At 48.9% G+C, this 24034-nt stretch overlaps 1 protein-coding gene across 1 annotated transcript in view; it reads right to left on the minus strand.

Annotated features, from left to right (window-relative positions):
- The window catches only part of LOC142250104 (ras-specific guanine nucleotide-releasing factor RalGPS2-like), a 155362-nt gene extending 148316 nt beyond the window's left edge, over nucleotides 1–7046 (minus strand). Inside the window, exons 1-3 of the mRNA XM_075322168.1 lie at nucleotides 7013–7046; nucleotides 6586–6704; nucleotides 6393–6483 (exon numbers count right to left, since the gene is read on the minus strand). Coding sequence (XP_075178283.1) covers nucleotides 6393–6483; nucleotides 6586–6704; nucleotides 7013–7046 — 244 coding nt within the window. The remainder of the gene's footprint in view (nucleotides 1–6392; nucleotides 6484–6585; nucleotides 6705–7012) is intronic.
- Between the last annotated feature and the right edge of the window lie 16988 nt (nucleotides 7047–24034).

Raw genomic sequence — 24034 nt, forward strand, 5'->3', positions numbered from 1 at the left:
GATCGTCCCTCGGCCTCGTCCATCCTTTGCTCTGTTGTACACCCCGTCACAAACTGGTTGGCAGCGCTGGATCAGAGCAGAAGGAATGGAGGACAATGGCTCAACATCAGGAACCAGCACTGCAGAGTACAAGACCTGGACTTTGGGGAGCCTGCAATCAAAGGCCCGTGAAGTAGGAGTTCGTTTCAAAGGACTCTCCAAGGAGCAGCTGATTGAGGCGCTAGAAGGAGTCTGCTCGCAAAATGACGTGGAGGAAGGATCCTCACAGCAAAGGGAGGAAAGACGGGAGCTGGAGGTAAATACCCAAAAAAGTCAATGGATTGTGTGGTACGAGGAAAAGATGGCACTGCTTGGAGATGAGGCCACCATAGAAGATAAGAGGGAGGCCATGCGTGGAGCTGAAGAGAAGGAGCGCAGGATGGAGGAGATGGCATTGCTGGATAAGGAGCTCGCTGTGGAAGCCGCGAGAGGTTCCAGACAGACTGTAACCCCAGCACCCATCATGAGGGAACTTCCAGAGTGTCCCGCAAAGACTTTAAGCCGTTCAATGAGGCTGCAGGCGACATTGAGGGCTTCTTCCAGGACTTTGAGCATCAGTGTCGATTAATGGAAGTCCCGGACAGGGAGCGTGTCCGGCATCTGGTTGGGCTCCTAGAGGGGGGAGCTGCTGAAGCCTATAGAGCTATGGACCCTCGGTGGAACTGTGAGTATGCGGATATTAAACAGACTATTCTAGAACATTATGCTGTGACCCCAGACACTTACAGGACTCAGTTCCGTGCTTTAGCCTGTGATGGGGAAGTGTCTTTTAAGATATATGCTCATAGACTCAAACAAATATGTAATCGCTGGCTGGAGGCAGAGGAGGCCTTATCTTGGGAGACCTTCCTGCAGGTCATCCTAAAAGAACAATTCTTTGCCCAGTGCCCCGCTGAGATCCGGGAATGGGTGCGTGAGAGAAAACCAGCGACAGTGGAGGAAGCTGCTGCTCTAGCTGATGAGGCTCTCACCATCAAGCCTCAGTGGAGGGTTCTGTTGGAGGATGGAGAGACGCCTAACAGCTCCACAACACCGGATGCCCCCAGTTATTCTGTCCCCATTGTTCCCCGTTCCTCTAAGCCACCACATGTTGATACCCGTGTTAATGTGCCTCCAGTTGCTTCTACTGCACTTTCTGGAATACGCCGGGGAGAGGAAGAAACAGAGCGCAGGTGTTATGTTTGTAGGCATCCCGGGCATTTGCAGGCCTCATGCCCAGCCAGGCCATGGAGGAATCATCCTCAAACCCCTACAGCACCTTCAGGTGGGAGCCGGCCTCCAAGTTTAACCTCTACGGTTGGTAAAATCCTTGAGGGTTTCTTGAGAGATGCTATACTGGAGTATCTCAAGAAAAATAACCTTTTGACAGAGCATCAACATGGGTTTATGAGGGATCGATCCTGTCAAACTAATTTGATCAGCTTCTATGAAGAGGTAAGTTCAAGCCTGGACCAGGGAAATGCAGTGGATGTTGTGTATATGGACTTTTCAAAAGCTTTTGATACGGTGCCACACAAAAGGCTGGTACATAAAATGAGAATAATGGGGATAGGGGAAAATATGTGTAACTGGGTTAAAAACTGGCTCAGTGATAGGAAACAAAGGGTGGTTATTAATGGTACGTACTCGGACTGGGTCTCAGTTCATAGTGGGGTACCACAGGGGTCAGTATTGGGCCCGCTTCTTTTCAACATATTTATAAATGACCTTGTTGGGGGCATGCGGAGTAGAATTTCAATATTTGCAGATGATACTAAACTCTGCAGGGTAATCAATACAGAGGAGGATAATTTTATATTACAGGGAGATTTATGTAAATTGGAGGATTGGGCTGAGAAGTGGCAATTGAAGTTTAATGTAGATAAATGTAAGGTCATGCACTTGGGTAGAGGAAATAACATTTATGATTATGTACTTAATTGTAGAACACTGGGTAAAACAGACAGAAAAAGACTTGGGTGTATGGGTGGATGGTAAACTTCACTTTAGTGGCCAGTGTCAGGCAGCTGCTGCAGGGCTAATAAAATAATGGGATGTATTAAAAGAGGTATAAGTGTTCATGAAAAAAATATAGTTCTACATCTGTACAAGTCACTAGTGCGACCGCACTTAGAATACTGTGTACAATTCTGGGTCACCGATATATAAGAAGGACATAGCTGAACTGGAGAGGGTGCAGAGAAGAGCGACCAAGATTATTAGAGGAATGGGGGGGCTGCAATACCAAGACAGGAAAAACAAAGGCTTAGGGGGATCTAATCACAATGTATAAATATATGAGGGGACAGTACAGAGACCTTTCCAAAGATCTTTTTACACCTCGGCCTGCGACTGGAACACGGGGGCATCCGCTACGTCTTGAGGAAAGAAGGTTTAATCATAATCACAGACGAGGATTCTTTACTGTACGAGCAGTGAGACTATGGAACTCTCTGCCGCATGATGTTGTAATGAGTGATTCACTACTAACATTTAAGCAGAGCCTGGATGCCTTTCTTGAAAAATTTAATATTACCAGTTATGTATATTAGATTTTATGACAGGGTATTGATCCAGGGAACTAGTCTGATTGCCGGATGTGGAGTCAGGAAGGAATTTTTTTCCCCATTGGAACTTGTTTGCCACATTGGGGTTTTTTTGCCTTCCTCTGGATCAACATGTTAGGCTACGGGTTGAACTAGATGGACTTAGAGTCTCCTTCAACCTTAAAAAACTATGACTATGACTATGACTAAGTTCCCCTACCCCTTACCCAAGAGGACGCCTTGGATGTAGGGAGACCCAGCTCAGATGCTATCAATGTGGACAGCCAGGGCATCGGCAAGTCTCCTGCCCAGCTGTTCAAATGAGGACTGATCCTGCACCCAATCGGATTGTTAATTATTTACAGCCCAGTGCCATGGAGGAAGATGTGGCACCGTTATGTGAGGACTGGCCTAGTGACTCAGCCCCCCATGTTGCACCACCAGGAGTTTACGGGGTGCGACCCGCAGTTATGACGACTTCTGCTCATCGAGGTAAGCACTTGCAGGAGGTTGTGCTGGATGGACAGAGACTTGTTGGATTCTGTGACTCGGGTGCTTTCCTCACACTGGCTGATCCCCGAGTGGTTCGGCCTGAGGCAATCCATAGAGGACCTGGGATTGTTATTGAACTGGCTGGTGGACAATGGAGGACTATTCCCACAGCCACTGTGGATCTGAGCTTTGGTTTTGGGGTCAGGCGATGCGTGGTTGGGGTGATGGGTGGTCTGCCTGCAGCTGTTCTCCTGGGCAATGATGTGGGAGAGCTACGATGCCAATTCGTGGCTGCATGAAGCCACATGTAAGTAACGCTCTGCCTGTGTGTACTTAACCAGTGACCTGTAGAGGTCCCTAGTACGTACACAAGTTGGGAGGGGGAGGGATTGTGAAGATGTAATTTACCCTCTCACTGTATATGCTGTACAGATTCCTATTTCAAGCTGGGTTCATTGTCTTATTTGAACTACTTCTGTGTACATTTCTATTGTTGTAGGTAATCACCCCCTAAAATGCAAGGTTATATCCTCTTGAGGCACTTCCATCCCTGGGAGTAGGGGGAGGTGGGCCTAGAGTCCAACTAGTGTAAACTCTGCTTACCTGGGAGATTCAGGCAGAGTGAGCTGAAACTTGAAGGGAGCAGGAGCTCCAGCCTGTGTGGCTGTGGACACGGACGGAGCTAGGCTGTGTGGCGGCCCGTGGGATTGTGTGGAACTCTTTGGACTACTGTAAGGACGATTGCTTTTGTAATCCGGTCCGAGGATTGTCGGGAAGGGCCCCCGAATCTGTTTTACGTGGACTTATCGTGTGCTGTTCCAGTGTTCTTGTGAATAAACCTGTTGGATCGTTCCTCGGCCTGTTGTCTCTCCTTGCTCTGCTGTACACCCCGTCACAGTATTAGTAGACAATGTGTACAGGTATTAGCAGACAATGTGTACAGGTATCAGTAGACAATGTGTACAGGTATCAGCAGACAGTGTGTACAGGTATTAGCAGACAGTGTGTACAGGTATTAGCAGACAATGTGTACAGGTATTAGCAGACAATGTGTACAGGTATTAGCAGACAATGTGTACAGGTATTAGCAGACAATGTGTACAGGTATTAGTAGACAATGTGTACAGGTATTAGCAGACAGTGTGTACAGGTATTAGCAGACAGTGTGTACAGGTATTAGTAGACAATGTGTACAGGTATTAGTAGACAATGTGTACAGGTATTAGCAGACAGTGTGTACAGGTATTAGTAGACAATGTGTACAGGTATTAGTAGACAGTGTGTACAGGTATTAGCAGACAGTGTGTACAGGTATTAGTAGACAATGTGTACAGGTATTAGTAGACAATGTGTACAGGTATTAGTAGACAATGTGTACAGGTATCAGTAGACAATGTGTACAGGTATTAGCAGACAATGTGTACAGGTATTAGTAGACAATGTGTACAGGTATCAGTAGACAATGTGTACAGGTATTAGCAGACAATGTGTACAGGTATTAGCAGACAATGTGTACAGGTATTAGTAGACAATGTGTACAGGTATTAGTAGACAATGTGTACAGGTATTAGCAGACAGTGTGTACAGGTATCAGTAGACAGTGTGTACAGGTATCAGTAGACAGTGTGTACAGGTATTAGCAGACAATGTGTACAGGTATCAGTAGACAGTGTGTACAGGTATCAGTAGACAGTGTGTACAGGTATTAGTAGACAATGTGTACAGGTATTAGTAGACAGTGTGTACAGGTATTAGCAGACAGTGTGTACAGGTATTAGCAGACAATGTGTACAGGTATTAGTAGACAATGTGTACAGGTATTAGCAGACAATGTGTACAGGTATTAGCAGACAATGTGTACAGGTATCAGTAGACAATGTGTACAGGTATTAGTAGACAATGTGTACAGGTATTAGTAGACAATGTGTACAGGTATCAGTAGACAATGTGTACAGGTATTAGTAGACAATGTGTACAGGTATCAGTAGACAATGTGTACAGGTATTAGCAGACAGTGTGTACAGGTATCAGTAGACAGTGTGTACAGGTATTAGCAGACAATGTGTACAGGTATCAGTAGACAGTGTGTACAGGTATCAGTAGACAGTGTGTACAGGTATTAGTAGACAATGTGTACAGGTATTAGTAGACAATGTGTACAGGTATTAGCAGACAGTGTGTACAGGTATTAGCAGACAATGTGTACAGGTATTAGCAGACAATGTGTACAGGTATTAGCAGACAATGTGTACAGGTATCAGTAGACAATGTGTACAGGTATCAGTAGACAATGTGTACAGGTATCAGTAGACAATGTGTACAGGTATCAGTAGACAATGTGTACAGGTATTAGTAGACAATGTGTACAGGTATCAGTAGACAATGTGTACAGGTATTAGCAGACAATGTGTACAGGTATCAGTAGACAATGTGTACAGGTATTAGCAGACAATGTGTACAGGTATTAGTAGACAATGTGTACAGGTATTAGTAGACAATGTGTACAGGTATCAGTAGACAATGTGTACAGGTATTAGCAGACAGTGTGTACAGGTATTAGCAGACAATGTGTACAGGTATTAGTAGACAGTGTGTACAGGTATCAGTAGACAATGTGTACAGGTATTAGTAGACAATGTGTACAGGTATTAGCAGACAATGTGTACAGGTATTAGCAGACAATGTGTACAGGTATTAGCAGACAATGTGTACAGGTATTAGTAGACAGTGTGTACAGGTATTAGTAGACAATGTGTACAGGTATTAGTAGACAATGTGTACAGGTATTAGCAGACAGTGTGTACAGGTATTAGCAGACAGTGTGTACAGGTATTAGCAGACAATGTGTACAGGTATTAGCAGACAGTGTGTACAGGTATTAGCAGACAGTGTGTACAGGTATTAGTAGACAATGTGTACAGGTATCAGTAGACAATGTGTACAGGTATCAGTAGACAATGTGTACAGGTATTAGTAGACAATGTGTACAGGTATCAGTAGACAATGTGTACAGGTATTAGTAGACAGTGTGTACAGGTATCAGTAGACAATGTGTACAGGTATTAGTAGACAATGTGTACAGGTATCAGTAGACAATGTGTACAGGTATTAGTAGACAATGTGTACAGGTATTAGTAGACAATGTGTACAGGTATTAGTAGACAATGTGTACAGGTATTAGCAGACAGTGTGTACAGGTATTAGCAGACAGTGTGTACAGGTATTAGCAGACAGTGTGTACAGGTATTAGTAGTAGCTTGAAAAATCTGAACAGAAGTAGCATCAGTCCGTGAAGTCGGATTTCTCAAGTCCATAATATGCAAGAATCAGCAGGACCTTCCCCGCCCCCGTCCTCCGCCACTTGTAAGACGTCGCTGGTTGCAGTCAGGTCATCGCTATCGCTCGCGATCGCCTGCTTTTCTTGCCGCTGGATAGCACAAGACATATTTGATGGAGAAGGAGTTAAACTCTATTTTCACTGTATACTTAGCAGCCATGTTTGCACAGCAGGGGCCCTCCGAACGCTCACCACAAGCCTCTGTGTCCACTGAAACATGTGGTTAATCGACAGCGGAAATATAGGCCGCGTTCTGCTTCCTCGGAGCAATTTTCTGGCCGGCTCCTCAATCAATACATCCTTTACTGTAGCTTTAAGATGAATTAAACAGATGACGCGAGAGCCCAAAATCAAACAAGCCTTGCCTGGGAATCTGGAGCCGGAGCGGTGGAAAAAGTGTTCCGAAAACGCACATGCACCTTTTTTTCCTATAATGCTCTTTGCACATGTATGGACCTAACAACGTATAAAACCCATAAACAGGCTCTTCTGTCTGCGCAACTGGCCCAAAACCAACTCGTACGAAGACTAACTGTATTCATCTATTTAGGAGCTATGTCGGCCCGATTTATTCCCAAAGGCGACAACTAGTGGCGACAACTGTGACTAATGACGGTACCTTTCACGCGAGCCTCGGCACAAGACTGCGCCATTTCATCCGCTGCACGGGCTACAACACTCTGCGCCTCATTTATTCAAACAAAAACCGAGTGAACCGCATCGAATTTATTAAAGGCTTCCGCTAATTTATGCAGTTTTAGTCTGTTCTAAAGGCAGAAAATGAGAGGAGCTGCTGAAAGATTTGCGCCAAAATGTGCAATATTTTTTGGAAAATCTATCTGAACGTTTTTGGCCGCCCCCTACGCTTTATTTTTAAACTTGTTGACTGCTTTTTGTGCAGAAATAGAGAATGAAATTTTGGCAAAACTTTCCATATAGCCTCCTTCATTAAGATTTGAGTGTGAAACTAGACGCAAAGAAACATTGGTCACTAGGCCACGAGAGCTGACCGATTGTGTTATGTGCCACGCGGAGATCTTGATTAGAATCTGTCACCAGTTTTATCTCCCCATCTGAGAGCAGCATAATGTAGAGACAGAGACCCTGATTCCAGATATGTGTCACTTACTGAGCTGTTTGGTGTCATTTTGATAAAAATCACAGTTTTCTTTACTGCAGATCTAGCAGTTATACAGAGCTGATGAATATGCTGGACTACCTGCAGCACACCAAGTAGCATTGTAATGATAATCTTCTGCTAATTAAACAGGGATTTTTATCAAAACTACACTAAGCAGCCCAGTAAGTGTCACATCGCTGGAATTAGGTTCTCTGTCTATATTCTGCTGCTCTCAGATTAGGTGGCAAAAACCTGGTGACAGATTCCCTTTAAATGCACAGTGCATTGATTTCAATAGTGGGCAAAGTAAGGCTATGTTCACATACTGCATGTTTTACTGCGTTTTTGGTGCAGTTTTGGAGTATGCATTTCCCCAGCAAAGTCTATGAGATTTCTATTTTGCGGACTACACAGTATCTTTTGTTGGTTGCATCTTGGTGAGTTTTTGAAGATGCAGCATGTCAATTCTTTTTGTGTTTGAGCCCTTCCAGTAAATAGATTTGACTTAAAAAATGCATTGGGCAAAATGCAGTAAAAACGCATGGGTTTGTGGTGATAGCGATGAGGGGGAGATGTAGAGGGGTGCTGCACTGTGGAGAGCTTTGTGGTGATAGACAGATGAGGAGATGTAGGGGGTGCTGCACTGTGGAGAGCTTTGTGGTGATAGAGATGAGGGGGGGATGTAGGGGGTGCTGCACTGTGGAGGGCTTTGTGGTGATAGAGATGAGGGTGGAGATGTAGGGGGTGCTGCACTGTGGAGAGCTTTGTGGTGATAGAGATGAGGGGGAGATGTAGGGGGTGCTGCACTGTGGAGGGCTTTGTGGTGATAGAGATGAGGGTGGAGATGTAGGGGGTGCTGCACTGTGGAGAGCTTTGTGGTGATAGAGATGAGGAGGAGATGTAGGGGGTGCTGCACTGTGGAGAGCTTTGTGGTGATAGAGATGAGGGGGAGATGTAGGGGGTGCTGCACTGTGGAGGGCTTTGTGGTGATAGAGATGAGGGTGGAGATGTAGGGGGTGCTGCACTGTGGAGAGCTTTGTGGTGATAGACAGAGATGAGGGGGAGATGTAGGGGGTGCTGCACTGTGGAGAGCTTTGTGGTGATAGACAGAGATGAGGGGGAGATGTAGGGGGTGCTTCCCTGTGGAGAGCTTTGTGGTGATAGAGATGAGGTGGAGATGTAGGGGGTGCTGCACTGTGGAGAGCTTTGTGGTGATAGAGATGATGGGGAGATGTAGGGGGTGCTTCCCTGTGGAGAGCTTTGTGGTGATAGAGATGATGGGGAGATGTAGGGGGTGCTGCACTGTGGAGGGCTTTGTGGTGATAGAGATGAGGAGGAGATGTAGGGGGTGCTGCACTGTGGAGAGCTTTGTGGTGATAGAGAGGAGGGTGGAGATGTAGGGGGTGCCGCACTGTGGAGAGCTTTGTGGTGATAGAGAGGAGGGTGGAGATGTAGGGGGTGCTGCACTGTGGAGAGCTTTGTGGTGATAGAGATGAGGGGGAGATGTAGGGGGTGCTGCACTGTGGAGAGCTTTGTGGTGATAGAGATGAGGGTGGAGATGTAGGGGGTGCTGCACTGTGGAGAGCTTTGTGGTGATAGACAGAGGAGGGTGGAGATGTAGGGGGTGCTGCACTGTGGAGAGCTTTGTGGTGATAGAGATGAGGGGGAGATGTAGGGGGTGCTGCACTGTGGAGAGCTTTGTGGTGATAGAGATGAGGGGGAGATGTAGGGGGTGCCGCACTGTGGAGAGCTTTGTGGTGATAGAGATGAGGGGGAGATGTAGGGGGTGCTGCACTGGGAGAGCTTTGTGGTGATAGAGATGAGGGGGAGATGTAGGGGGTGCTGCACTGTGGAGGGCTTTGTGGTGATAGAGATGAGGGAGGAGATGTAGGGGGTGCTGCACTGTGGAGAGCTTTGTGGTGATAGAGATGAGGGTGGAGATGTAGGGGGTGCTGCACTGTGGAGAGCTTTGTGGTGATAGAGATGAGGAGGAGATGTAGGGGGTGCTGCACTGTGGAGAGCTTTGTGGTGATAGAGATGAGGGTGGAGATGTAGGGGGTGCTGCACTGTGGAGAGCTTTGTGGTGATAGACAGATGAGGGGGGAGATGTAGGGGGTGCTGCACTGTGGAGAGCTTTGTGGTGATAGACAGATGAGGAGATGTAGGGGGTGCCGCACTGTGGAGAGCTTTGTGGTGATAGAGATGAGGGGGAGATGTAGGGGGTGCTGCACTGTGGAGAGCTTTGTGGTGATAGACAGATGAGGGTGGAGATGTAGGGGGTGCTGCACTGTGGAGAGCTTTGTGGTGATAGACAGATGAGGGGGAGATGTAGGGGGTGCTGCACTGTGGAGAGCTTTGTGGTGATAGACAGATGAGGGGGGAGATGTAGGGGGTGCTGCACTGTGGAGAGCTTTGTGGATATAGACAGACATGAGGTGGAGATGTAGGGGGTGCCGCACTGTGGAGAGCTTTGTGGTGATAGACAGATGAGGGTGGAGATGTAGGGGGTGCTGCACTGTGGAGAGCTTTGTGGTGATAGACAGAGATGAGGGGGAGATGTAGGGGGTGCTGCACTGTGGAGAGCTTTGTGGTGATAGACAGAGATGAGGGGGAGATGTAGGGGGTGCTGCACTGTGGAGAGCTTTGTGGTGATAGAGATGAGGGGGAGATGTAGGGGGTGCTGCACTGTGGAGGGCTTTGTGGTGATAGAGATGAGGGGGAGATGTAGGGGGTGCTGCACTGTGGAGAGCTTTGTGGTGATAGAGATGAGGAGGAGATGTAGGGGGTGCTGCACTGTGGAGAGCTTTGTGGTGATAGAGATGAGGAGGAGATGTAGGGGGTGCCGCACTGTGGAGAGCTTTGTGGTGATAGAGATGAGGGGGAGATGTAGGGGGTGCTGCACTGTGGAGGGCTTTGTGGTGATAGAGATGAGGTGGAGATGTAGGGGGTGCTGCACTGTGGAGAGCTTTGTGGTGAGAGATGAGGGGGGAGATGTAGGGGGTGCTGCACTGTGGAGAGTTTTGTGGTGATAGAGATGAGGGGGAGATGTAGGGGGTGCTGCACTGTGGAGGGCTTTGTGGTGATAGCGATGAGGGGGAGATGTAGGGGGTGCTGCACTGTGGAGGGCTTTGTGGTGATAGCGATGAGGAGGAGATGTAGGGGGTGCTGCACTGTGGAGAGCTTTGTGGTGATAGAGAGAAGGGGGAGATGTAGGGGGTGCCGCACTGTGGAGAGCTTTGTGGTGATAGAGATGAGGGGGGAGATGTAGGGGGTGCTGCACTGTGGAGAGCTTTGTGGTGATAGACAGAGATGAGGAGGAGATGTAGGGGGTGCTGCACTGTGGAGAGCTTTGTGGTGATAGAGAGGAGGGGGAGATGTAGGGGGTGCTGCACTGTGGAGAGCTATGTGGTGATAGAGATGAGGGGGAGATGTAGGGGGTGCTGCACTGTGGAGAGCTTTGTAGTGATAGAGATGAGGATGGAGATGTAGGGGGTGCTGCACTGTGGAGAGCTTTGTGGTGATAGAGATGAGGGGGAGATGTAGGGGGTGCTGCACTGTGGAGAGCTTTGTGGTGATAGACAGAGATGAGGGGGAGATGTAGGGGGTGCTGCACTGTGGAGAGCTTTGTGGTGATAGAGATGAGGGGGGAGATGTAGGGGGTGCTGCACTGTGGAGAGCTTTGTGGTGATAGAGATGAGGAGGAGATGTAGGGGGTGCTGCACTGTGGAGAGCTTTGTGGTGATAGACAGAGATGAGGAGGAGATGTAGGGGGTGCTGCACTGTGGAGAGCTTTGTGGTGATAGACAGAGAGGAGGGAGGAGATGTAGGGGGTGCTGCACTGTGGAGAGCTTTGTGGTGATAGAGATGAGGGGGGAGATGTAGGGGGTGCTGCACTGTGGAGAGCTTTGTGGTGATAGAGATGAGGGGGGAGATGTAGGGGGTGCTGCACTGTGGAGAGCTTTGTGGTGATAGACAGAGATGAGGAGGAGATGTAGGGGGTGCTGCACTGTGGAGAGCTTTGTGGTGATAGACAGAGATGAGGGGGAGATGTAGGGGGTGCTGCACTGTGGAGAGCTTTGTGGTGATAGACAGAGATGAGGTGGAGATGTAGGGGGTGCTGCACTGTGGAGAGCTTTGTGGTGATAGACAGAGATGAGGGGGAGATGTAGGGGGTGCTGCACTGTGGAGAGCTTTGTGGTGATGGAGAGGAGGGTGGAGATGTAGGGGGTGCTGCACTGTGGAGAGCTTTGTGGTGATAGACAGAGATGAGGAGATGTAGGGGGTGCTGCACTGTGGAGAGTTTTGTGGTGATGGAGAGGAGGGTGGAGATGTAGGGGATGCTGCACTGTGGAGAGCTTTGTGGTGATAGACAGAGATGAGGGGGAGATGTAGGGGGTGCTGCACTGTGGAGGGCTTTGTGGTGATAGACAGATGAGGGGGAGATGTAGGGGGTGCCGCACTGTGGAGGGCTTTGTGGTGATAGACAGAGATGAGGGGGAGATGTAGGGGGTGCTGCACTGTGGAGGGCTTTGTGGTGATAGAGAGGAGGGTGGAGATGTAGGGGGTGCTGCACTGTGGAGGGCTTTGTGGTGATAGAGATGAGGAGGAGATGTAGGGGGTGCTGCACTGTGAGAGCTTTGTGGTGATAGAGATGAGGAGGAGATGTAGGGGGTGCTGCACTGTGGAGAGTTTTGTGGTGATAGAGATGAGGGGGAGATGTAGGGGGTGCTGCACTGTGGAGAGCTTTGTGGTGATGGAGATGAGGGGGAGATGTAGGGGGTGCTGCACTGTGGAGAGCTTTGTGGTGATAGAGATGATGGGGAGATGTAGGGGGTGCTGCACTGTGGAGAGCTTTGTGGTGATAGAGATGATGAGGAGATGTAGGGGGTGCTGCACTGTGGAGAGCTTTGTGGTGATAGAGATGATGGGGAGATGTAGGGGGTGGTGCACTGTGGATAGCTTTGTGGTGATAGACAGAGGAGGGTGGAGATGTAGGGGGTGCTGCACTGTGGAGGGCTTTGTGGTGATAGAGATGATGGGGAGATGTAGGGGGTGCTGCACTGTGGAGAGCTTTGTGGTGATAGAGATGAGGGGGGAGATGTAGGGGGTGCTGCACTGTGGAGAGCTTTGTGGTGATAGAGATGAGGAGGAGATGTAGGGGGTGCTGCACTGTGGAGAGCTTTGTGGTGATAGACAGAGATGAGGAGGAGATGTAGGGGGTGCTGCACTGTGGAGAGCTTTGTGGTGATAGACAGAGAGGGGGAGGAGATGTAGGGGGTGCTGCACTGTGGAGAGCTTTGTGGTGATAGAGATGAGGGGGAGATGTAGGGGGTGCTGCACTGTGGAGAGCTTTGTGGTGATAGACAGAGATGAGGAGGAGATGTAGGGGGTGCTGCACTGTGGAGAGCTTTGTGGTGATAGACAGAGAGGGGGAGGAGATGTAGGGGGTGCTGCACTGTGGAGAGCTTTGTGGTGATAGAGATGAGGGGGAGATGTAGGGGGTGCTGCACTGTGGAGAGCTTTGTGGTGATAGACAGAGATGAGGGGGAGATGTAGGGGGTGCTGCACTGTGGAGAGCTTTGTGGTGATAGAGAGGAGGGTGGAGATGTAGGGGGTGCTGCACTGTGGAGAGCTTTGTGGTGATAGAGAGGAGGGTGGAGATGTAGGGGGTGCTGCACTGTGGAGAGCTTTGTGGTGATAGAGATGAGGGGGAGATGTAGGGGGTGCTGCACTGTGGAGAGCTTTGTGGTGATAGAGATGAGGAGGAGATGTAGGGGGTGCTGCACTGTGGAGAGCTTTGTGGTAATAGACAGAGATGAGGAGATGTAGGGGGTGCTGCACTGTGGAGGGCTTTGTGGTGATAGAGATGAGGGGGAGATGTAGGGGGTGCTGCACTGTGAGAGCTTTGTGGTGATAGAGATGAGGAGGAGATGTAGGGGGTGCTGCACTGTGGAGGGCTTTGTGGTGATAGAGATGAGGGGGAGATGTAGGGGGTGCTGCACTGTGGAGAGCTTTGTGGTGATAGCGATGAGGGGGAGATGTAGGGGGTGCTGCACTGTGGAGGGCTTTGTGGTGATAGAGATGAGGGAGGAGATGTAGGGGGTGCTGCACTGTGGAGGGCTTTGTGGTGATAGAGATGAGGAGGAGATGTAGGGGGTGCTGCACTGTGGAGAGCTTTGTGGTGATAGAGATGAGGTGGAGATGTAGGGGGTGCTGCACTGTGGAGGGCTTTGTGGTGATAGAGATGAGGAGGAGATGTAGGGGGTGCTGCACTGTGGAGAGCTTTGTGGTGATAGAGATGAGGGTGGAGATGTAGGGGGTGCTGCACTGTGGAGAGCTTTGTGGTGATGGAGATGAGGGGGAGATGTAGGGGGTGCTGCACTGTGGAGAGCTTTGTGGTGATAAAGATGAGGAGATGTAGGGGGTGCTGCACTGTGGAGAGCTTTGTGGTGATAGAGATGAGGAGGAGATGTAGGGGGTGCTGCACTGTGGAGAGCTTTGTGGTAATAGACAGAGATGAGGAGATGTAGGGGGTGCCGCACTGTGGAGAGCTTTGTGGTGATAGAGATGATGGGGAGATGTAGGGGGTGCTGCACTGTGGAGAGCTTTGTGGTGATAGACAGAGATGAGGGTGGAGATGTAGGGGGTGCTGCACTGTGGAGAGCTTTGTGGTGATAGAGATGATGAGGAGATGTAGGGGGTGTCACACTGTGGAGAGCTTTGTGGTGATAGAGATGAGGGGGAGATGTAGGGGGTGCTGCACTGTGGAGAGCTTTGTGGTGATAGACAGAGGAGGGTGGAGATGTAGGGGGTGCTGCACTGTGGAGAGCTTTGTGGTGATAGAGATGAGGGGGAGATGTAGGGGGTGCTGCACTGTGGAGAGCTTTGTGGTGATAGACAGAGGAGGGTGGAGATGTAGGGGGTGCTGCACTGTGGAGAGCTTTGTGGTGATAGAGATGATGGGAGATGTAGGGGGTGCTGCACTGTGGAGAGCTTTGTGGTGATAGAGATGAGGGGGAGATGTAGGGGGTGCTGCACTGTGGAGAGCTTTGTGGTGATAGAGATGAGGGTGGAGATGTAGGGGGTGCTGCACTGTGGAGAGGCTTGTGGTGATAGAGAGGAGGGTGGAGATGTAGGGGGTGCTGCACTGTGGAGAGCTTTGTGGTGATAGACAGAGATGAGGGGGAGATGTAGGGGGTGCTGCACTGTGGAGAGCTTTGTGGTGATAGAGATGAGGGGGAGATGTAGGGGGTGCTGCACTGTGGAGAGCTTTGTGGTGATAGAGATGATGGGGAGATGTAGGGGGTGCTGCACTGTGGAGAGCTTTGTGGTGATAGAGAGGAGGGGGAGATGTAGGGGGTGCTGCACTGTGGAGAGCTTTGTGGTGATAGAGATGAGGAGGAGATGTAGGGGGTGCTGCACTGTGGAGGGCTTTGTGGTGATAGACAGAGATGAGGGGGAGATGTAGGGGGTGCTGCACTGTGGAGGGCTTTGTGGTGATAGAGAGGAGGGTGGAGATGTAGGGGGTGCTGCACTGTGGAGAGCTTTGTGGTGATAGACAGAGATGAGGGGGAGATGTAGGGGGTGCTGCACTGTGGAGAGTTTTGTGGTGATAGAGATGAGGGGGAGATGTAGGGGGTGCTGCACTGTGGAGAGCTTTGTGGTGATAGACAGAGATGAGGGGGAGATGTAGGGGGTGCTGCACTGTGGAGAGCTTTGTGGTGATAGAGATGAGGGGGAGATGTAGGGGGTGCTGCACTGTGGAGAGCTTTGTGGTGATAGAGAGGAGGGTGGAGATGTAGGGGGTGCTGCACTGTGGAGAGGCTTGTGGTGATAGAGAGGAGGGTGGAGATGTAGGGGGTGCTGCACTGTGGAGAGGCTTGTGGTGATAGAGAGGAGGGTGGAGATGTAGGGGGTGCTGCACTGTGGAGAGCTTTGTGGTGATAGACAGAGATGAGGGGGAGATGTAGGGGGTGCTGCACTGTGGAGAGCTTTGTGGTGATAGAGATGAGGCGGAGATGTAGGGGGTGCTGCACTGTGGAGAGTTTTGTGGTGATAGAGATGAGGGGGAGATGTAGGGGGTGCTGCACTGTGGAGAGTTTTGTGGTGATGGAGATGAGGGGGAGATGTAGGGGGTGCTGCACTGTGAGAGCTTTGTGGTGATATAGATGAGGGGGAGATGTAGGGGGTGCTGCACTGTGGAGAGCTTTGTGGTGATAGAGATGATGAGGAGATGTAGGGGGTGCTGCACTGTGGAGAGTTTTGTGGTGATAGAGATGAGGGGGAGATGTAGGGGGTGCTGCACTGTGGAGAGCTTTGTGGTGATAGAGATGAGGGGGAGATGTAGGGGGTGCTGTACTGTGGAGGGCTTTGTGGTGACAGAGATGAGGGTGGAGATGTAGGGGGTGCTGCACTGTGGAGAGCTTTGTGGTGATAGAGATGAGGGAGGAGATGTAGGGGGTGCTGCACTGTGGAGAGCTTTGTGGTGATAGAGATGAGGGGGAGATGTAGGGGGTGCTGTACTGTGGAGAGCTTTGTGGTGATAGACAGAGATGAGGGTGGAGATGTAGGGGGTGCTGCACTGTGGAGAGCTTTGTGGTGATAGCGATGAGGGGGAGATGTAGAGGGGTGCTGCACTGTGGAGAGCTTTGTGGTGATAGAGATGAGGGTGGGGATGTAGGGGGTGCTGCACTGTAGAGGGCTTTGTGGTGATAGAGATGAGGGGGAGATGTAGGGGGTGCTGCACTGTGGAGAGCTTTGTGGTGATAGAGATGAGGAGGAGATGTAGGGGGTGCTGCACTGTGGAGAGCTTTGTGGTGATAGAGATGAGGAGGAGATGTAGGGGGTGCTGCACTGTGGAGAGCTTTGTGGTGATAGAGATGAGGAGGAGATGTAGGGGGTGCTGCACTGTGGAGAGCTTTGTGGTGATAGAGAGGAGGGTGGAGATGTAGGGGGTGCTGCACTGTGGAGAGCTTTGTGGTGATAGAGAGGAGGGTGGAGATGTAGGGGGTGCTGCACTGTGGAGAGCTTTGTGGTGATAGACAGAGATGAGGGGGAGATGTAGGGGGTGCTGCACTGTGGAGAGCTTTGTGGTGATAGAGATGAGGGGGAGATGTAGGGGGTGCTGCACTGTGGAGAGCTTTGTGGTGATAGAGATGAGGGGGAGATGTAGGGGGTGCTGCACTGTGGAGAGCTTTGTGGTGATAGAGATGAGGAGGAGATGTAGGGGGTGCTGCACTGTGGAGAGCTTTGTGGTGATAGACAGAGAGGAGGGTGGAGATGTAGGGGGTGCTGCACTGTGGAGAGTTTTGTGGTGATGGAGATGAGGGGGAGATGTAGGGGGTGCTGCACTGTGAGAGCTTTGTGGTGATATAGATGAGGGGGAGATGTAGGGGGTGCTGCACTGTGGAGAGCTTTGTGGTGATAGAGATGATGAGGAGATGTAGGGGGTGCTGCACTGTGGAGAGTTTTGTGGTGATAGAGATGAGGGGGAGATGTAGGGGGTGCTGCACTGTGGAGAGCTTTGTGGTGATAGAGATGAGGGGGAGATGTAGGGGGTGCTGTACTGTGGAGGGCTTTGTGGTGACAGAGATGAGGGTGGAGATGTAGGGGGTGCTGCACTGTGGAGAGCTTTGTGGTGATAGAGATGAGGGAGGAGATGTAGGGGGTGCTGCACTGTGGAGAGCTTTGTGGTGATAGAGATGAGGGGGAGATGTAGGGGGTGCTGTACTGTGGAGAGCTTTGTGGTGATAGAGATGAGGAGGAGATGTAGGGGGTGCTGCACTGTGGAGAGCTTTGTGGTGATAGAGATGAGGAGGAGATGTAGGGGGTGCTGCACTGTGGAGAGTTTTGTGGTGATGGAGATGAGGGGGAGATGTAGGGGGTGCTGCACTGTGAGAGCTTTGTGGTGATATAGATGAGGGGGAGATGTAGGGGGTGCTGCACTGTGGAGAGCTTTGTGGTGATAGAGATGATGAGGAGATGTAGGGGGTGCTGCACTGTGGAGAGTTTTGTGGTGATAGAGATGAGGGGGAGATGTAGGGGGTGCTGCACTGTGGAGAGCTTTGTGGTGATAGAGATGAGGGGGAGATGTAGGGGGTGCTGTACTGTGGAGGGCTTTGTGGTGACAGAGATGAGGGTGGAGATGTAGGGGGTGCTGCACTGTGGAGAGCTTTGTGGTGATAGAGATGAGGGAGGAGATGTAGGGGGTGCTGCACTGTGGAGAGCTTTGTGGTGATAGAGATGAGGGGGAGATGTAGGGGGTGCTGCACTGTGGAGAGCTTTGTGGTGATAGAGATGAGGGGGAGATGTAGGGGGTGCTGCACTGTGGAGAGCTTTGTGGTGATAGAGATGAGGGGGAGATGTAGGGGGTGCTGCACTGTGGAGAGCTTTGTGGTGATAGAGATGAGGAGGAGATGTAGGGGGTGCTGCACTGTGGAGAGCTTTGTGGTGATAGAGATGATGGGGAGATGTAGGGGGTGCTGCACTGTGGAGAGCTTTGTGGTGATAGAGATGATGGGGAGATGTAGGGGGTGCTGCACTGTGGATGGCTTTGTGGTGATAGAGATGAGGTGGAGATGTAGGGGGTGCTGCACTGTGGAGAGCTTTGTGGTGATAGAGATGAGGTGGAGATGTAGGGGGTGCTGCACTGTGGAGAGCTTTGTGGTGATAGAGATGAGGCGGAGATGTAGGGGGTGCTGCACTGAGGAGAGTTTTGTGGTGATGGAGAGGAGGGTGGAGATGTAGGGGGTGCTGCACTGTGGAGAGCTTTGTGGTGATAGAGATGATGGGGAGATGTAGGGGGTGCTGCACTGTGAGAGCTTTGTGGGTGAGAACAAGCAACTAACTTGAATATTTCAACTAAAGAGGGAATTAAAAGCTGTTCATCTGTAGAGTCCTGTGATTACAGCAGCATAGGCAACGCGTCAATAATGAATATGAGTAACAGTAGGTGTCACATGTAATTTGAGGTAGTAAGCTTCTATGTCTGCAGCTTCATCGTACCTGAAATACGGCAGACAATGACAAGTTTCCTACCTTAGCATAGTGCATATTATATGATTATATATTACACATATAAACACACATACACACACCTATAAATATTAAAAGAAATTAGCATTTTCCAGTGGATACATCTAAACAATATAAAAGTTGTGTAAAAACATATACGGTACATCTAAAAAGGAAAATCCACCTCTGTCGTCCGGTCTATACTCGAAAACGTGCTGCATTCAAAGTTTATAAAACTCCACAGTATATAACATGTCCCTATTGTAGCCGCAACCCCTCGCCAAAAAAAAGCAAAAACGTAACCCCCCCCCCCATGTCAGAATCTCAGGTTACAGAGATTTTAGGCACATTACATAAGACTTCTATCCCTCCCTATCTGAGCAAGGACAGAACGCAGCGCATTCTCTGCCCGGCACACGGATGCGGCACAGGAGGTGAGGGATTTGCTTCTGATTTCTTTAAGCCACAAAGGTGCTCTCTGTAACCCTAAGAGGTATATGAGAGCGCTATAAACACACGCTGCCAGATTTAATCTCAGACCCGGCTGTAACGATAGCCACATGTGCGGAGCTCCTGGAAAGGAGGGTCAGGAGCACGAGAAGTCTTCAGGAGGAGAACGCAGCGCTCCACTATGGGTTAAGTAACGGATTGTCACATTGCACTCTGCAAAATATGTATTTATGTATGTATATGTGTATGCATGTATGTTTATGTATGCATGCATGTGTATGTAATGTATTTCCGTATGCATGTGTATGAACATGTATATGTATGCATGTATATATGTATGTATATGTATGCATGTACAGTATATGTATGCATGTGTATGTAATGTATTTATGTGTATGCATGCATGTGTATGTAATGTATTTCCGTATGCATGTGTATGAACATGTATATGTATGCATGTATATATGTATGTATATGTATGCATGTACAGTATATGTATGCATGTGTATGTAATGTATTTATGTGTATGTATGCATGTGTATGTATATGTGTATGAATATGTATGCATGTATATTATACTATAGAATAGTATATTACTATATTATACTGCAATTTGGGAATGTAAACGTTGTAGCAATCCTGGATCTGGGTGAATGTTGCAATGGCGTTTTTCCTATTTGATGACCCTTAAATGGAGGTGACACTTCACAGAGCAAGTCCTCTATACAGACATTTCTGGAAATAACGTTAGATTGCAGATATGAGGATGACCGAGCATCCCGCCAATATACAGGATGCATAATGCTAAATTTGCCAAAAACTTGATTGTGCCAAACCATCATCAACATCCAGGGTCTTGTAGTGGAAAGCACAGCTCGGTGGTAGAAGTCAAAGGTCCCTTAGCGCACGCCACTAAGGGATGAAGAAACCGCCAAATAAAGGGATAAATGAGCAGTGGAATGGGTCTGTTGTGCTGGAGCGGAGGATTGCCAGAGGCGCAGTTACCCAAGCCAATATTAAGGAACCCCTCCTTCCCGTCACCAGCCCTCCACTTTCCTCCAGGACGTTCTGGAGTGAGGCGAGGGGCACGTCTTCTCCCATCCTTGGTCTACAGAAATGAAGCAGACGGCTGAATTATTCGGATAGTCTCGCCCTCCGGTCTCCGCCGCGCAGGAAGGAAAGTGAAGCCGATCGGCTCAGAAGAGGTTGGTTTTATACAACCATTCTTTTGTTTTTTTACACATAAAATGTGTAAATCTGGGTAAGGAAGGTTCCTGGAGAAGGGCTCTTGGATTTTCAGCACACAGGCACATCTGGAAGCCGTTAACCCCTTCTCTGACAATTCGGCAGCCATAGGAGTCAGGAGGAAAAAAGCACAACCTGTGGATACGATCTAAGCCCATGATGAAATTTACAGCCACTTTGGGTGAGAATGTGGTCGGCCATCACTAGCACACATCATGTAGCAAATTACAAGTCTACAACTAGGCTGTGCCAAAAAAAAAGTCTACACAATGCGTATCGGGGTTAACTTTCTGGACGGTATTCATCATTTCTCAGTCTGGCCGCCTCCGCAGCTGCTGTGAACCACAAGTCCCAGAACGGCATGCTGGCCAGAAGGTGCAGTCCTACGTTAGCTGGACCGGTCCCAGCTTTCTATGTGTTACAGATGTTGTCAGCCCTCCAAGGCACATCCTCTGTATTTGGATGATATTTTGGGGTTCTTGGCTTAGGACGCGGTGACATAACTACTTCCATGAGATCATGTAGCCTTTATTTTCCACCTTTCAAAACCAATGAATATGAACAAATGCATAAAGATAATCCCAATAACGTCCTGTGCAGGAGATCACGGACTGACGACAGGCGTAGAGACCCCGTCCGTGGACTCCTCGGGTCCTATAATGTCCCGTTCTGCACCTCCCCCACCCTGTGCACGTCGCTCCCCCATAGAGTCACTACATTCAGCTTCTGAAACTGGCGGAGAACGAGATCAAGAGATGGAAAAACGCACAAAAAAAAAAATAAAGTGTGGCAGGAAAAAAAAAAAAGTATTTTGGGTCTAGCATCGGTGAGTGACAGCTGGAGGTTATCTGCAGTCTAAGGCGACGTTCACACACGGCTTCTTTTCTTAACTACAAAGATGCAGCGTTTTTGGCCCCAAAAAAATGCACTCACAGCAAAAGTGCATGTTTTTTTTTTTTTTATTGTTTTTACCGCATTTTGCCCAAAGCAGCTTTTTTTTTTTATTAAATCTATTGACTGGAATGGCTCAAAAATGCTGCAAAAACGCAAAAAGAATTGGCCTCTTCAAAAACGCAGCCAAGATGCAGCCAAATAAAAATGCCCAGTGCGGACAGCAACATAGAAATCTCATGGACTTTGCTGGAGGAAGGAAATGCGTGTGTATGGGTGCATCTTTGTGACCTCAAAAATGCACCAAAAAGCAGTGAAAGATGCAGTGTGTGAACACCGCCTAAGGCCTCGCCTTCCTGGACACTTGTCACCACTTGCAACATTGGTCAAAATTAGTACAATTTCCAAATTTTGCAATCGTCACTCAACTCTCGTCCATTAAGAACCCAGAAACCTGAGTGACTTGTGACTATAGGTGTCTGTACAGCCCTCAGTGTAACATAAGGAGTGGCCGGGGGGGATTTCATCTGGAAACTATGGACTCATTCCATTTTATGGGACTAGCACATATGCTACCCGGATGCAATCCTGCGCGGCTGTAGCCCACCCCTTCCTCGAGGTATGGTCCCGTTATAGATAAATGTATGCCTCTATGCTTTTTTGAAGGTTTGTTCTCCCTTTCCTACATGGCTCAATCATAGGTGTGTAATGAATACTACATTGATCGTATACAGTGTATGGTGCATAGCCCTATGGACACATTTGTCTTTAATGTCTGGAACTTTTTTTCCCCCAAGTGTATAATACATAGCTTGAAGAAAAAAAACAACCAAAAGTCACCGATATATCAAGTCCTCTTTCTTCTCCATTTTCTTTTGCTACATTATTTATAACCCACAATGCCAATTGCTACGATGAATCATGGATGCTGTTACAGGGTCTGCCATTAATACCACTTGTGGTAAAGTATTCCACGGTGTGACTGCTTTAACTGTAAAGAACCCTTTCCTGTTTAGCTGCCGGAATCGTCTTTCCACCACACATAATGAATGCCCTCTGGTCCTTTTCAAGGTCCTTGGAAGGAATTAATCATGTGCCAAAAATAAGGCATAGGCCTTGGAGTGTTTATACCCATTATTCCCGTTCAAGGGAGCCCCCCACCCAAAAAGTTAAAGTATATTCAAATTCTGATTTTTGCCCGAATTTTACAAAAATTGTGGTAAATGTAACCATTAGTTGTCAATATATACTATTAACTGTGTACGACAGACAGTGCCAGGCATCTATAACCGAGAATATCAAGGGCAGGAGTTACTCAAGGGTTAAAATAGCAGAATTAATGTGTGTAGGGTTTTATATCCTCCGCCGCCGCCGCCGTACAATAACGGGCTTGTGCCATATGGGAATGATTAAAGGAGCATTGAGCAGAATGAAGGGATTGTCACCAGGTTTCTGCAGGAATGGAAGTGGGTTAAGAGGTTCCCCTAACGGAGAAGTCTCAGGCACCGCGGCCGAGTGGGGGACAATGGAAACAGATGCGGATTTGGGCTCACATCAAAGTCGGGGGCCGTGATCGCGCTTCTTCAATAACGTGCATGTGGAGAGCGGCAAATAAATCAGTTTTACGATGTGCTCACAATGCAAAGAAATGGGCAGGAAACTACGGTCAAAAAATGCACCGGCCGAGAACATGGGAGTGGGACCGAGTCTACGGAGAAGAGGACCCGTCTCCACGAGCAGAGGCTCCAGGATGGAGGCCGACGCCAGGCACCAGGGGAACACAGGACACTGTGCAATAGAGTCTAGATTTTGGCGGCTTTTTCAAAACTGCACTTTCCTTAAAAGAGATTAATGGAAACCGTAAGAGAATGAGTTTGCATTACTAGTTCCCAGCACATGCGTGGGCTCTCGCGTGGGCTCTCGCGTGGGCTCTCGCGTGGGGGTCTTCTGTACGAACGAAAGGCAAAGAACCTTACCTGCACGTGTATGGTCCTACTCATCATGGAGTAAGGAGAGAAGGGAGAAAGCAAAAACACTTGGAAAAGTTCATTCTTTAGGGTCTCCAGACCCCACAAGTACAGAAGAACAGAGGCCAAGCATAATGAAATGAATGGATCCTTGCATGATTTTGCAATTTTTTCCCAACATCGGAACGGTTAGAACATGTGCATCTAGGAACTAGGGACTCGCATGACGAGGACGACAAGTCCGTCACCGATGATGAAGACTGCCCAGCCATTCACAGCAGGTCCCAAGCACTACAATGTATAGCGGTGGTATTCCGGAGAGATTGCTAGAAGTAGATTGCCTACCAAGATTCATCTGTCCTCCATATCAGACAGCAGCATTAGTGGGGTTTTCAGGAGCTAACAATTGATGAGCTTTTCCCATACAATGGGATCGGTAACAGATCGGTGGGTAGCAAGCATCCGGCTCGCACCCCGAGCATCTGAAATTCGTGCACGGAATCTCCCATTCTAGTGGAAAGCGCAGTACAAAGCGGCCACTAAGCAATGTACGGGACCGCCATGTTCACCCCTGAATATCGATTACTCCGGGATGCTGATGGACCAGTTTTCTTCCGATTGTTGGGGTTACCAAAGCCACGATGATTTCATAGTGATGACAGATCCTACAGATTCTAAAATATCAATCCAGCGCCCAAATGGATTCCGATAAAGAGTGCCGGATTGATATGCTACATCGTAGAAAGGGACGGACCCTAACCAGGCACGAGTTTTGTGACCAGGAGTCCTGCACTTCCATGATAAATACTACATCCCACAGACTGGTCATCAATTGCCACCTTCTAGAGAAGCGCTAAATGGAACAGATGGAAAAATGGAACAGATGGAAAAATGGGAGCTGCATTTTTTTTTAATTGGTTGATAAACAATGACTTGATTAAGGGTGGGCAAATCA

Source organism: Anomaloglossus baeobatrachus, chromosome 8, assembly GCF_048569485.1.
Source record: "Anomaloglossus baeobatrachus isolate aAnoBae1 chromosome 8, aAnoBae1.hap1, whole genome shotgun sequence".
Classification (NCBI taxonomy): Eukaryota; Metazoa; Chordata; class Amphibia; order Anura; family Aromobatidae; genus Anomaloglossus; species Anomaloglossus baeobatrachus.